This window comes from Hevea brasiliensis, chromosome 15, assembly GCF_030052815.1.
Source record: "Hevea brasiliensis isolate MT/VB/25A 57/8 chromosome 15, ASM3005281v1, whole genome shotgun sequence".
In the NCBI taxonomy this organism is placed as follows: domain Eukaryota; kingdom Viridiplantae; phylum Streptophyta; class Magnoliopsida; order Malpighiales; family Euphorbiaceae; genus Hevea; species Hevea brasiliensis.
In genome coordinates, this window is record NC_079507.1 from 67,678,056 (window position 1) to 67,693,309 (window position 15,254).

General features: G+C 31.9%; 5 protein-coding genes across 5 annotated transcripts; 3 read left to right on the forward strand and 2 right to left on the reverse strand.

Moving 5' to 3' along the window:
* Nucleotides 1–482: 482 nt before the first annotated feature.
* Nucleotides 483–1,005, forward strand: LOC110645850 (stigma-specific STIG1-like protein 1). Its single transcript, XM_021799116.2, has one exon. It carries the CDS (start codon nucleotides 483–485, stop codon nucleotides 957–959), a length of 477 nt encoding a protein of 158 aa, XP_021654808.2. The 3' UTR covers nucleotides 960–1,005.
* Nucleotides 1,006–2,334: 1,329 nt separating this feature from the next.
* On the reverse strand, nucleotides 2,335–2,802 carry LOC110645851 (stigma-specific STIG1-like protein 3). Its single transcript, XM_021799117.2, has one exon. It carries the CDS (start codon nucleotides 2,800–2,802, stop codon nucleotides 2,335–2,337), a length of 468 nt encoding a protein of 155 aa, XP_021654809.2.
* A 2,003-nt stretch (nucleotides 2,803–4,805) lies between these two features.
* On the reverse strand, nucleotides 4,806–5,276 carry LOC110645853 (stigma-specific STIG1-like protein 1). The gene has a single exon (XM_021799120.2). It carries the CDS (start codon nucleotides 5,274–5,276, stop codon nucleotides 4,806–4,808), a length of 471 nt encoding a protein of 156 aa, XP_021654812.2.
* A 3,091-nt stretch (nucleotides 5,277–8,367) lies between these two features.
* LOC110645865 (cytochrome b561 and DOMON domain-containing protein At3g25290-like) lies at nucleotides 8,368–10,136 on the forward strand. The gene is made up of 3 exons (XM_021799131.2): nucleotides 8,368–9,043; nucleotides 9,129–9,386; nucleotides 9,483–10,136. The coding sequence occupies exons 1-3, from the start codon at nucleotides 8,378–8,380 to the stop codon at nucleotides 9,789–9,791; spliced, it is 1,233 nt and encodes a 410-aa protein (XP_021654823.2). The 5' UTR covers nucleotides 8,368–8,377; the 3' UTR covers nucleotides 9,792–10,136.
* A 923-nt stretch (nucleotides 10,137–11,059) lies between these two features.
* On the forward strand, nucleotides 11,060–14,929 carry LOC110645854 (uncharacterized). Its single transcript, XM_058136934.1, is given in 7 exon segments — nucleotides 11,060–11,281; nucleotides 11,926–11,992; nucleotides 12,748–12,788; nucleotides 13,111–13,198; nucleotides 13,740–13,873; nucleotides 14,069–14,167; nucleotides 14,791–14,929. Coding segments are annotated over 7 exon segments (777 nt in total). The 3' UTR covers nucleotides 14,917–14,929.
* Nucleotides 14,930–15,254: the final 325 nt, after the last annotated feature.

The following is a 15,254-nucleotide window of genomic DNA, read 5'->3' on the forward strand; positions in this document are numbered from 1 at the left end:
TTTTATCGTATAAATAAAAATTAATAAAAAACATTATCAATATGTTAATATATATATATATATATATATATATATTCGATCATATTTATGTAATTTCAAATAACTTGATCAACTAAAAGAATTAATTGTTCATTAATTCCTTTGGGACTGTAGGCAGGAATTTGCTTTCGTGAGCAAGGGCAGGCCAAATGTGAATGAGAAAGTATAGGAAACGAGTGCAAAAGCAAAATGTTTAACGGCTAAACTACAAAATTAAACCACACTCTTCTTAGCACAGCGCAAAAGAAAAAAGCAGCAACCTTCACCACTTTTCCCGCGTCAACCCTTCGCTATATTCTCACTATAAACCCAAACTGCTACCACCTCATCCCCCAATACCCTCTCCTAAGCATCCAACCCCACCAACACCTCCTCCTCCTCCTCTCTCTCTCTCTCCCCACCCCTCTTTCTCTCTCTTCCAGAGATTTTATACTCATATACTCATGGAGCTAACGAAGATAATCTTCTTCATAGCCATAACAATGGCTATAACCATCACTCTAAACGTCAGAAGCATTGGCGAATTCGAAGAGAAACCACTTCTTCCTCGCAGCATCGATGAAGCTTCAACCACATTGTCAAAAGGGCCTGAAGAACTGAAGCTAATAATGCCTTCCAAAAGGCTAAGCCGCTTTCTTTCCGAAGAGAAAAACCCTCGAGCAGCTGACCACTGCCACAAGGACAACGAAATATGTAACGTTTTGGGAGATAAAAACCAGACTTGCTGCAACAACAAGTGCATAGACTTGTCCACAGATGACAATAACTGTGGTGCCTGCAAGAACAAGTGTCATTTCTCAACAAGCTGTTGCAGAGGGCAGTGTGTATACCTATCTTACGACAAGAGACATTGCGGGAGATGCAACCACCGTTGCGAGAAAGGAGAATATTGCCTCTATGGCATGTGTCAATATGCATGATGATTAAGATATGATCGACGGTCCATTTAGCTGATCATATCTTATGAGAGGTTCGCGTCATCTATTAATCTTAATTACGTACAATAAGAAAACCACACTTGAATAGTGGTTCTCAAATGATTTTAATTACACAATTACAATTTATGACTCATACACAGTTAATCCTCAAGGATTTTATCTGATATGTAATGTTACTACAGAGAAATTTAAGTAAAGTATATGTGTTGATACCAATTGTTAAGTTTTGCTGTGCACAATTTTTTGTTAGAAATACTATAAAACGGTGTGCAAGAAAAGAAATTTAGCATTGCAATTTGCAAAATTTAAATCGGAGAACATGCATAGATGGTGCCCTTTTCGACGTAAATGCATGTGGTGAATCGATCTCACATGCTGAGTTCTATAAAGCCAACAATTCTTTCTCGTAAGCTTTAATTAGTTTAATTGAAATTCAATGAAACTGCTACTTCAAGACTTGAAGTGTTCGACTGTGTTACAAATCTCCCGATTGAATATTTGACTCAAATAATTTTAATTATTAATCAGTCAAATTATTTTTTATTTATCATTTTTAAATAAATATTCAAACTTATTAATACTTCATGCAATTAAAAATAGTGTAACTTAATTTATTTATATGCCTTTAGTGAGGTTATTTAAAATAATATTCATAATACTTAATTTATAAATAATTCAACTACTTCTAACTCAGAGAAAGGGGGGAACAATAAAATTCAATGAATGAGGATGTTAAGATTTAGGAGTATAGGTTAATTATAACGTAAAATGTTAGCAAATTATGTCATTATATGTTGTGATTAGGAGGTAAGCATGGGTTGACCTAAAAAATCAAAGGCTACTGTCTACCTTTTAGCTAGGTCATAAGTGTTGGGATGGGCTTATATTTTCTGGCCCGCTTAATTTTCAAATAGGGCTCGAATTTGGATGAATTAATGCAACCTTGAATTTTCATTTTATAGCAAAACCAATCTCTCAGGTTCGTCGAGGGCGTGAGGCATAACCTTCGGGTAGAATTAAATCTGCCATGAAAAACTAAAAAAAAAAAAAATGAAATATATAAAAATATCATAAATATATATATATATATATATATGTACTATAGGAATTATTGATAATTATCTATCTATATATTATAAAAGTGAAATTATTGCTTCAAATGAGATATCCCCAAATACAAGGATCCCACACCAAATTATGTGGAATATTGATAGCATACTCTAATACTAAGCAATAATTCATAAAGTGAGAAATGTGGGTTCAAATGCCTTCATTATTTTGTTGTTATAGAAACTCAAATCTGAATAAAGAATAGACAAATTACTTGATTTTTTTCTTCTTTTTTACTGGTAAAATTCTACGCATAATTGCAAAGGCCAAAAGCACAAAAGCCTCGATTTTTGCACCTATTGTTGCAAACTCCACAGTGTCTCCTATTGAAGGAAGGGTTTACACATTTGCCATTGCAGCATATCTGATTGTATTTGCATTTCTTCCCACAGGCTCCACAGTTAAAGCGATCAGTCAAAACATTTACACACTTCTTCTTGCAGCAGTAAGGCCCTGGACTTCCCTTGGCATGGCAAATCCGAGGGAACTTGTTGCACGTCATTTGACGAGCTTTTCTTTTCTTTTGAGTAAGAATGCGACCAAATCCATGTTCAGAACTAAACTTGGTTGTTTCATCAGACTGTTCGTTCAATTCCATATCAATGATATCATCATCTTCTTGGTGTTCTATCTCTTCTTTGAGTGGTAATGCAGCAATACTAAGGACTAGAGTCATGACAACAACAAGAATCAAGAAAACCCTAAAGTACTTCATTTTCCGAGTGTGAGAGAGTCAGAGAAAGCTTGGATCTTGGTTCTTCGATGGAAATGAGCGAACGAAAGAAATAAAAGCTGAGATTTTGAACTTGTGGGTGGAGAAGACAGGGAAGAGGGGTGAAGTCTTTAAAGAGAATTTCGGATATTGCTTTGCATATGTGTTCTTCCACTTAGTTGGGTAGTCCATATTCAACAGCAAACGAACAATTAAAAATGCAAAAGCAGAAACATTCATTCATTCTTCAATAAAATAGTGATCGAGATGGAATAATGGTGGGCAAAAAGAGAGAAATTATAAAACCATGTATATTAAAATAAGAGGTCAAAAAGTGTCAATGAACTAATTAAAATATCTCCACATTGTGAAAATATTAGTGGATGGAACAGTCCTGCTAGTTAATTTTAACATCCTGCGTCTTCTCTTCAAGTGAAAACTTTAATAATAATGGACGCGTTAACATTATAGTTTAAGAACACGTTTCTAAAATTAGAGAATGTGAATAAAATGACAGTCTCTTCACAATTTTTTAATAGCAACAATAATAATTATGCTATTATATTAGTCCATGCGATGAAATAATTCCTTACTTTAATGTATTATTTTATTACTCGTTAACTATAATATAGAATGTGATGGAATTCTTTTTTTTTTTTTTTTCTCCATGGTTTGCATGTGACCAATTAGAGGGCACCACTCCAACATTTGTCTAATGAACTTGGATTATTTGCCAATTGGGTTGAGCATTATGGGAGATTTGCTGAATTTTAAGTTGTGATGGAACTAACTAATAGTTATATTTATTACACATGTTCATTTGTCATTTAAGGTTTTTTATGATAATTTTAAAAAATAATTAAATCACTCAAATTATAATAATATTGTTAATAATTTGATTAAATTACTTTTCTCACCTAATTAATGGATGGAGAGAAATTAAAAGTAATAAGATGGGTTATAGAAAATTATAGAAATAATTATTGTTCTTAGTAGAGATAATTGCAAAATTGGAAAAAATTAATTAATGCTATTTAATCTTCTTATAAATTTTAGACAAAACAACTTCTAAAAAGTGACAGATAAAAGTGAGTGGGTAATTTTTTTATTATTTTCTCTTGAAATATAAATACATATAATTTGTTTTATAAAGGTGAAATTATTATTTAGGGAAGGTGCTATATCATTAAATATAAAACAGTGAGATTGACATATGAAGTTCACACTAAATTGTGCCTATATTGGACGGTTTGATTTTGTGCCAGAATTTTAATTGAATCGATGGTTTTAATTCAAAGGTTTGCAAATTTGGAATTGAATCGAAGGGTATCACTTAATTTTAATATCATTTTTAATTCAATTTCAGTTTGGTTTATTCAATTTATTCAAATCAAAGTTTTTTTTATTTGAAAATTATAGTTTTGATTTTGAATCAGACTGAATTGTTATCATCAATCAAGTCCGATTTCAATATGATTTAACAAATTTGAGCCTAATTTCAGTCTAATTTTAATCAATTCGGAAACCCGAACTAGGCTATGTATGGCCTATATTTCATGAAAGAGCTTTTATAGGCAAAATATATATATATATTGGAACTAGGCAATAATTTCTTATAGTAAGAAAGATTCAGTATTGTTTTTTCTTTAGTACACTTGAAAGTGAAAGTTTCATATTGTAAATACCGATTATGGATGGCAGAAATTGTGCAAGTTTGCAACAAAATTTATACAAAAATGTTAATTTATTGTATTCTCAATTGATCCTCTATCTTCATAAAAGAATAATCAGCTTAGGTGATGACATTAAAAAATGGAAGAACTCATGTTAATACTGATGCCATAAATCAATAGAGTTTTGAAAAAAAGGATATTGTCAGAAGCAGGCCTAACATTAGAAAATGAAATTAATGGAAGAAATCTTGATTATTTTGTTCTTTTACAAATTCAAATCTGAATAAAAAAACAGACAAATCTCTTAATTTCTTCTTTTTTATTTGAAAATTTCTATGCGTAGTTGCAAAGACCAAAAGCACAGAAGCCTCCATTTTTACACCTATTGTTGCAACTCCCACAGTGTCTCCTATTGAAGGAAGGGTTTACACATTTGCCATTGCAGCATATCTGATTGTATTTGCATTTCTTCCCACAGGCTCCACAATTAAAGCGATCAGTCAAAACATTTACACACTTCCTCTTGCAGCAGTAGGGCCCTGGACTTCCCTTGGCATGGCAAATCGTAGGGAGCTTGTTACATGTCATACGACGAGCTTCTCTTATTTTCTTTTGAGAAAGAATGCGACCGAATCCATATTCAGAACTAAATTCAGTTGTTTCATCAGATTGTTCGGTCAATTCATAATCCATATCATCATCTTCTCGGTGTTCTTTCTCTTCTTTGAATAATGGTAGAGCAGCAACGCTGAGGACTAGAGCCATGACAAATACAAGAATCAAGAAAACCTTTGGTAACTTCATTTCCCGTGTGTGAAAGAGGCAGAGAGAACTTGGATAATGGTTCTTGGTTCTTGGATGGAAATGAGTGAATGAGTGAATTAATGAAATAAGAGCTGAGCTTGTGAACTTGTGGGTGGAGAAGACAGGCAGGAGGGGTGAAGCCTTTATAGAGAATTTTGGATATTGCTTTGGCATGTGTTTTTCCACTTAGTTGGGTAGTCCATATTCAACAGCATATGGATCAATTAAAAATGCAATCGTATAGAAATATTCAATTCTTTCTTCAATAAAATAGTACACAAAAGATAAATAATAAAACCACGTATAAATTAAGGATTGATAGTGCAGATGAAACATCTGTGCTTCTTCCTCCACATATATGCTTAGTCTAATGCAGACATTGGCAGTTTCCCTCTTCTGAGACCACTACTGATTATTATGTTTGTTTTATAATAGAATTGGACAATGTGATAAAAATTTTAGAGCAATTACATAATATTAAATTAAGAACACAAGTCAAACTCTCCCCTCCCCCTTCCCCTTGACACTGGGAAAGCCATCTTGCATTGGGCCATTTTTCAAGAGTTGCTATTGACTCTGACCCAGTGGACATGGGTGTAGGATTCACCATGTTTAGGAGTAAAACCAAAACTTTGATTTATATTTGATAATTATAATTTAAAATATTAAAAAAATTAAAATTAAATTCAACATATTTTAATTATAAAAAAATTATAATAAAAAATAATTTTTTTCAATCGCATCTATTTAAAAAAAAAAATTTGAATCTCCTATCAAAATGAAAAAAAAATATATATAATATATATCTATATTATTAAAATAAAGTGCTCATAATATATATACATATAATTACAGTTATTTTTTAAAACTAAGAAATGGTGAATTCCATAAGTGAGAGGGAGCTTGCACTTCGAAAGCACATAATATCTCTAAATAAAGCTATAAATACTCTCAGAATTATTAGTTTAACACTTAAATTTTCATCAAATGATCCCAAATTAAAACTAATTAAACTGTACTAAAAACTAACTTCAACTCCAAAATTTCATATTGAATCAAGCCTTCACATAATGTACTTAAAACATTGAAAAATTAGTTTTTCTATTTTAAAAAAAATTATCAATGAAGAATGTAATCTCATTATTTTGAAATTAATACAAAACTTGATACTTATCATTTTATTTTATTTTTTGTATAGGATAGCAAATTTGTATACTTACTATCAAGTTTATATTTAAAATTTTGACTTTATCTTTCCCCTCAGCCTCGATACATATCAAAGCTGAGGAGAATAAAAGAAAGGGTAAATTCAAAAACACAAACCAAAGAAAAGAAATAATAGAATCTCTTTTTCTTTCTTTTTCTTAGTATATGCATTTTTAAATGTTATTAAAGCAAATATTAAAGAGCATTTCTTAGCTGGTTGAGTAAAGAGGAGAAAAAAAAGGGGGAAATCACGCTAAACACGACTTATCTTGAACAACACTTATAATTTTATAGAGTGATTTGATGTTGTGCAGTGTTGTTTGATTTATGGTATTTGGAATTAATTAAACTATATTAAACCAAAGTAGACTAGGCTTTCTTTATGTCTTAATTAAGAATCTTCTACTTGATTGAAACCTTTTTTTTTTTTTAAATAACGAATTATTAAAAAAATAAAAATAAAATAACTATTAAGGCAGATCCAGCATAAATACTGCATTCCTGTACATAAATACCTCATAAAAATAATTATGTGCATCAATAAATTTTAGCTTAGAGTTATCTTGAAAATTATGAAATTTCAGGTTTAATCCAATTATAATTAATTATTAAAATAATAATTGCTTGTAATCCCTATCCTTGTTGGTCTATATTATCAGAAAAATAAAAATTGTAAAGTAATTTATTATTTGATCCTTAAATTTTTATTGATATTATGATTCGATCTTTATATTTAGAAATTAAACTATTTAGTCTCCTATTTATACTTCCGTCAAAATTAATTAGAGATTCTTCCGTTTAATATTGCTGTTAGTTTAAGTAAAAAGATAAATATATCCTTTATTTAATTAAAAAAATTTAGTATTTGGTCTCAAAATTTGATTGATACTACAACTCTCTGTATTTTGGAAATTGAACTATTTGATCTCTATATTTGATAATTATTGAAATTATTAGAATTTATTTTTTTCTTATTAACTTTATTCTTATAAAAAAATTTTCTTGAATTCTTTTTATAAAACAAAAAGAATTAATTTATTTGATAATAATTAATTTTAATTGAAGAGAAATATAAGTGAAAGGCAAAATCGTTAAATTTCTAAAATATAGAGACTAAATTATAATATCCATCAAATCTTAGAGACCAAAAAGTAAATTTTCCTTAATTGATTATAGGTTATATTTATTTTTTGACTTAAACTACCGTGAATATTAGATAAAAGGACTTCAAATTTTGATTGAAGTATAAGTGAGAGATTAAATCGTTTAATTTTTAAAATATATGTACTAAATTATAATATCAGTCAAAATTAAAAAACCAAATAATAAATTTTCCAAAATTGAATCCCATAGTTTTCAAATTTGCAAAAACTAATCTATTACTTGCGCACGTCTAATTACACATCTCTGTACTTAAATTGTACATTGAAGAATTATCTCATGAATACTGACAAAGAAAATCAAATTCAAGATGTTAAATTAATCAATCAACAATGTTCATTAATTGGCGATCAAATTAGCTTAATTGCCGAGTTTAAGAGTATTGGAAAAGCCATCAAAATAAGAGCAAGACCATGTGTAAGCATTTTCCTTTTCCTCCTCGTGCTTCTTCCACCATCATACCTCTTAAAAAGTGATGTAAGTTTCTATTCTTACACTTGAAGAAAGTGGCTCAAGATATAGCTGCTGAGAGAGAGAGAGAGAGAGAAGTGAATAGGATTTTATCCATTATTTAAGTCTGGATAATTCTTTTTAAGCAGTTACTACAGAATAAAGTCATTACATCTTAAAGTTGCTAACCTTCTGTAGCCCAAACAAAAGCTGTAAGCTACTACCATATATATATATATATAGCATACATTGATTAATTCAGCAAGCAATTGCACACCCAAAAAATGTCTTCCCCCACCATGTTTGTGATGTTCATGATCTTAGCCTCATTCTTCCTTCTCTCAATCAGTGCCCATTTCACTCCTTGTAGTGAGCCTTTCTTAAATGTAAGCCAGAGAAAGAACTTTACATACTGCAAGAAATTAACCACTCTTGAGGCTGAATTTGCCTGGCGAATCAACAATGAGCAGCAGATAGAAATTCTCTTCGGCACGAGACTACATACAGGATTTGGATGGCTAGCCTGGGGGGTCAATCCAGGCGAGATGCCACAGATGGTTGGAACCAGGGCAATGATAGGTATTTGGAACTCAGATGGATCAACATTCATCACTACCTACAATATCACAAGCGATACCAAGATGGGTTGCAAGCTGAAACCTGAAAAAATGGATGAAAAAGTGCAGAATGAAGTGGGGTTTCATAACATGTCAATGGAAATTATAAATGAATTAGACTACTTCGCAATACAGGCTAGAGTGATTCTTCCACCTGCTGCATACAATATTTCAAAGTTGAACCATGTCTGGCAAATTGGAGATGAGGCAGAAGGCACGGAGCCTAAGATGCATGCCAAAACCCTGCAGAACGTTGATAGTACAGAGACTATAAATTTGTGGGCTAGAGATGAGGCTCATCATGTTGGCGAGCATGAAAATTACTTGCGAACAGTAAGAAGCTATATGGCTCTATAATTTGGTTAATTTATTTTTATTTTAAAAAAAATTATTTTTTTATATTTCTTGTTTGGCGCAGGTGCATGGCATCTTAAACATTGTGGGATGGGGAACATTGCTTCCATCTGGTGTGATTATAGCGAGATATTTCAAATATCCATTGGAAAATTTTCATGACTGGCGGATTCCTCTTCATGTCTCCTGTCAAATTATTGGCTACATTCTTGGAACTTCTGGGTGGATACTTGGATTGGTTCTTGGAAATCTTTCCAAATTCTATATCTTTAAAACCCACCGCCTTTATTCCATTTTCATTTTCACATTTACAACGTTACAAGTAAGCTACTCTCTCATCATCGTCTCCAATACCTGGAGATCTGAAATAAGCATCTGCCCCCAATAAAAATTAAAATCATGTCGATTGATATTGCAGATGTTGGCGTTACGTTTAAAACCGGAGGAGGATGACGAGTACAGGAAATTCTGGAATATGTACCATCATTTTCTGGGTTATGCACTGCTTGCTGTGATCTCAATAAACATATTTCATGGAATTAATATCTTGAAGCCAAACGATACTTGGAGACAGGCTTACATTGGAATCCTTATATCTCTTGGGGCCATTGTCACAGTTCTTGAGATCTACACTTGGACTAAATTTAAACGCAGCCCTAAACCAACTGCTTCTGCACAGGCTGGAATTAGTGCTACCGGTCTAGAAGTTCCACAACCACGTCCATGATAGAGAGAGAATGCTGCAATATTCGCCTGTCCTGAAGTCTGGATTAGTTTACTTTTTTTTTGTTCCCTCTGTTTTTGGAAAAGAATATTTTTATTCCTTTCTTCTTTTTCTTTCTTTCCTGGGCTTGGATTTACAGTTGTAGGATCAATTGCTTTATTTCGTTTTCTTTTTGCCCTTTTTAAGTTATGATTAATGTTGTACTTTCGGAAGAACCTCTCCTCAATGACGATTGATTCAAATATGGATGAACGTCATTTTTACGAAAGGAAATCGTAACTTTTTGTTGAAAAAGTTGCATCATCATTTTCCTGGTTCATAGACATGCTCCAAGAAAACAAGCATATCGCTCGCGGAATAATATCAAACATCTGTTTTCGGAGATATCAGCTGTCAGATCCGATCCAATTTCAACCCAAATTAGTAATTTCTTAGATATATATAAATTTTTGATAAATTATAAAAATAAATTGTATATTTATATGAGTGAAGTGACGTTATCTCTAATAATTTTTCATAATAATAAGGTGAGTAAAAAAATTTGTCAGAACTCAATTATATACTCACATTTTTTCTCAACTCACCTCATGTCAAAGGGCAAAATACCTGTAAAAATTATCTTACTCAAATCTGAACTAGATTTATATTATTAAAATTTAAATCCGTCCTAAACCAGATTAAAATTTATTCTCAACTACTCGAATTCATCTCAAACCCAATTATTATTATTTAAAAAAAATTAAACCTGTTTAATTTTATATATTTTAATTAATATTTTACATAAAAAAATTATTTAATTAATAATTTATATTTTAAAAATTTAATAATTTTACAAAATATTTAAATTTCATTTTATATAAAATATAACATATAAAAATTTATAAATACCATTATAAAAAAATATATATTTTATATTTAATTAAGTAATTATATAAATTAATTCAGGTAATGATACTAAACATATACAATTCAAATTAAATTCAATCCAAAACTCTCAATTATGGGAAATTATTAGGTGCATCCGGTGCACATGTACCATCTCTCACAATCATATAAGATAAACTTACAGGGAGAGTTCACTTTTTTGTGATAGAGAATACTATTTTTTAGTACTCTTAATATATCTAATAATTAATTCTCAATTATATAAATTCCTTGTAAAATCAATTACATAGTATCTAAACTCATAATTTATTATGATTAGATCGAATTTGGTACCCATAAACCCGCTGCCATTCTAATCACTTTTTACAAAAAAAAGTGAAGAAATAATGGCTACTCCAGCCATTGACGGCGCAGCTGTCACGGCTCTCTGGTCGGTCATGTTCCGGAACAGCCAAGCTGCGGAACGGGCAGGAACACAACCCGAAATGGTAAGGGTTGTGGCCGTGTCTAAAACCAAACTCGTTTCCCTAATCCGCCAAGTCTACGATGCTGGCCATCGTTGCTTCAGCGAAAACTAGGATCAAGAGATCGTCGATTAAGCGCCCCAGGTCTCTCTATACATTCCCCTATATAAATGTAGATATTTCGTATTTATCTCATATTGTATTTGTATGATTGTATTGTGTATTTACAACTAGGGCCGAGCAGAATTCGGTTCAAATCGAAAAATAGAATCGAATCGAGTCAATTCGATTCAATCGGTTTGATTTTAAAATTCAATCGGTTCGATTCGATTTTATATTATAAAAATTTTAGTTATTTTGGTTTGGTTCGGTTTTGAAGAGAAAAAATCGATTAAACCGAACCAAATCGAATAGTAATTTATATATTCAAATCGAATCAAATCGAACTAAATCGATTTTTGAATTGATTTATTTTTATGAAAAATTTATGAATTATATTTAATTATATATATATTAATTGTTTAATTTCATTGATTAATAATTATTAGGTTCAAATCAAAGTCAAAATTAAACCAAATAACTTAAAAATCAAGTCTAAATTAAAAAATCAATAAAAAATAAAACCGATCGATTTAAATCGAACCAAACTGAAATAAAGTGATTCTATTCGATTCGATTTTTCATCCATTTCAATTCGATTCGATTTCTAAAATTTAAAATTTAATTTTTATAATTTAATTCAGTTCGGTTCGATTCGGTTCAAACCGAATGCTCGCCCCTGTCTGCAGCTGCCAGAGGATATAGATTGGCATTTTATTGGGCATTTGCAGAGCAACAAAGTTAAAACTCTACTGGGTAACTTTTTTTCTTCTCGGTTATTTTTGCTTTATTTTCTTTTTCTCTTTTTTTTTTTAATCCTAATTTGTTAAAGAAGAGAAATTGAATAGGCGATCTTGTGTATGTATGTTTTTTGTTTTTTTTTCAAAGCTCGTATGTGAAATATAATTCTCCTGGAAGCTGGAACTAGTTTGAATTCCATTATTGGTTGCTGAATTTTAGATTTTCCCCGCTTCTTCTTTGGGGTTATGAATGAGTTGATAATCCATGTTTTGTCACTGGGGCAGCTGCTTTGTCTTGGCAAAGTTAATTCATAATTTCAGATCAACTTTCCATAAGCTTCAAAATTTGACTGATGAAAGGCTAATGCCATTTGACGGTGTTCATGGTTTCATGCACCACTTTCTTTATATTCTTTCCCCATTTGTTTTTTCTTGATTTGGTATTTTCCTACATGAACTTTAAAACATCTCTTATAGTTGATTCCATTGGCCGACTAAGATATGTGCAAATTGAATTGACACTTTGTCTTCTGTTTTCTTTGCGCTTTGAATTTACTAGAAATTCTTTCAGCCATAGGTTGGGATTAAGGGAAGAGAGGATGTGCATGTTTGATTAGATTCATCTGTCATTGCTGTGGGAGATTTAGATCTGTTTGGTGCTCATGTGAATGATGATGATGTTACAGATGCATTGTCTCGTTCTAAGGTTTCTTCTTTTCCGGTACATGTGCTGCACTATTTTAAAGGTTTTATTTCTGTGTGCGGCTGGAGTCCCAAATCTTGCCATGGTTGAGGGTGTAGACAATGAGAAGGTAAAACACTTTATTTGATATAATCATGGGATGCAATACAAGAGCCTTTTACTTAAATTTCTTAATATAAAGGAAGCTTAAATAATAGGTTATTGGCTGAGGTTAGCTGAAAACTTGTTGAAGTGTTGCTGAAACATATATTTGAGACCTTTATTTTGTTTCAGGTCATTATTCATTGTACTTGTGTAACACTTTTTAGGACATTCTTCTTTGATTTGGTTGTATGGTCATTTATATTCTCTTTGAGACAGCTTAAGCTGCAATTTGTAGTTTCAATAAATTCACTCAAGAAAATATGTTAACATGTCTTTGTATTCTACAGGTCGCAAATGTTCTTGACCGAGTAGTTTCAAGCCTTGGGAGAAACCCCTTGAAGGTCTTTGTTCAAGTGAATACCAGTGAAGAAGCATGTGGGTAAACTAATTAATCGTTATCTACTCCTGATAATTCCGTTAATGGTTTAGATACCTATGATGTCAGTAGCATTTTAGTTGCTCAAAATATTGTATCCTCTTTTTGACACTTTATCAATTGGCCCCCAAAATACATCATTCGGATGTCAACAAAGTGCTCATCTTCATTCAAACCTGGGCAGTTTCTGTTGCAAGTGCCAAAACAACAGCTTAATTGTTGTTGTCACCCTATTGTTGGATTAACTGATGAAAAACTCTCTTTATCAGAGAATGGCATGTACCAACCCCATGGTTGCTTTATAATCAATTTATCGTGTATCTACATTTCTTAGATTTAGATTTAAACTCTGAAGTAACTAAGATATCAAGCTGTCTGGAATCTTGATTATTGACATAGTCACGTGTGCAAAATGGTTTTTTCTTTTCTTTTAATTGACGCTTTTTGGCTCCTCTTTCTTGAAAAATTTAGAAAAGACTACTTCCACTTGTTTAATTTGTTCGACTGATCTACTGATTTAATTTTGTGACACTGTTTCAGCAAAATCTGGAATCGATCCTTCAGGTTGTGCTGCCTTTGCAGAACATATTAAATTGCGCTGCCCGAATTTGGTATTTTCAGGCTTAATGACAATTGGGATGCCAGACTATACATCAACTCCTGAGAACTTTGGGGTAATGCTTTACTCCTACTTTTTCTAATATCAAAGATGTGGTCTTTTGTATCATTTTTCTAATATCCATGTGATATAGGAAACCTCTTTTCTTGTACAAAAAATAATCAATTTATATGTAGTTCCTCTTTTTCTTTGTGCTTTTGGCTGTTAAGGAATATCTGTAGGTATCATTTTGTTAACTTTCATGCACCAGACACTATTAAACTGCAGACTTGAGGTTTGCAAGGCACTTGGAGTGGCAGAAGACCAGTGTGATCTGTCAATGGGCATGTCTGGTGATTTCGAGCAAGCGGTGAGGTTACTTTCTTGTGTAGTTAAATATCAATTAAATTCCTGATGGTGACAGCATCAAGCATAGCTTGTATCTTCTTAATCTTCAAAATACCATAATTTCTCAAAACGGAATTGTGGAACCTTGATTTGAACTAAATCTTTGATTTCTTGAAGGTTGAAACCCGTCTCTTGCTAAGATGGGTAACATTTTCACTAAGAAGTAAGAAATGGGTTCATAAACTGGCAACAAAATTCCTAGACTTCATGTGGGAGTGATTTTAGAAATATTGGTGACATACCTTGAAAGTGTTCAGAGCAATGTCCTTGATCTGTCAGGGACTTTACAAGTTTCTGAGGTTCTAATAGTCACAAGCAAATGCATATTCCTTTTAGGGGTCTCTTGTAATGATAATTGTACATCTTCTTCAGGGGTTCTCCCCTTTTCTTCATTTTATTTGTTCTAGGTATTCTGCTTTGGAGACATGTTCTGATTCTTCCAGTCAGTTTGAGTTGCAGTTTTCTTCTTGTGTGTTTCCGGAATGAATTAAAATTGGAACCCCACCAAGCCTAGTCTAATAGTCAGCAAGATTAGAGCATCATTAGACTATGGTTCTAACGAACAACACTTTGTGATCGACGCAGATTGAAATGGGCAGTACCAATGTGAGAGTTGGATCCACCATATTTGGACCCACGATTATGCAAAGAAGCAATCTAACTAGTGACTTCAAGGTTCTTGTACTAGTAAACTGTATATTCATGCTCTAACAGTAAACATTTATCATACCATTGGGTATGCATGCGTCTATTTGTTCTGTAAAGGATTTCAGATTAGAGAAAATATTAACACTAACTCATTGGAATTGATCTCTATTCAAGGAAAAAAAAAGCTATTCTGATTTTTTTTTTTTCCTCCTTGATTTGATCCCAATGTGAGATCAGGATACAATGTTAAGGAAATTGTATCCATATTAATGAATGCGTGCAACTGTAAAAGGGAACATCCAAGACTTCTGAATTCTGATTACAAGATCTCTGTGCATTATTTATTTAACATTCTTCTTGGGGTTGTGCACGGTTCCTTGTCATTCGAACCAAATCAGAAC

What these genes read in the sequence shown, in the direction of transcription:
- LOC110645850 (XM_021799116.2), top strand. Translation starts at nt 483, where the DNA reads ATGGAGCTAACGAAGATAATCTTCTTCATAGCCATAACAATGGCTATA.
- LOC110645865 (XM_021799131.2), top strand. Translation starts at nt 8,378, where the DNA reads ATGTCTTCCCCCACCATGTTTGTGATGTTCATGATCTTAGCCTCATTC. An exon ending in ATGAAAATTACTTGCGAACA is followed by an intron (nt 9,044 to 9,128) that starts GTAAGAAGCTAT and finishes TGTTTGGCGCAG; the next exon opens with GTGCATGGCATCTTAAACAT. An exon ending in TCACATTTACAACGTTACAA is followed by an intron (nt 9,387 to 9,482) that starts GTAAGCTACTCT and finishes TTGATATTGCAG; the next exon opens with ATGTTGGCGTTACGTTTAAA.
- LOC110645853 (XM_021799120.2), bottom strand. Translation starts at nt 5,276, where the DNA reads ATGAAGTTACCAAAGGTTTTCTTGATTCTTGTATTTGTCATGGCTCTA.
- LOC110645851 (XM_021799117.2), bottom strand. Translation starts at nt 2,802, where the DNA reads ATGAAGTACTTTAGGGTTTTCTTGATTCTTGTTGTTGTCATGACTCTA.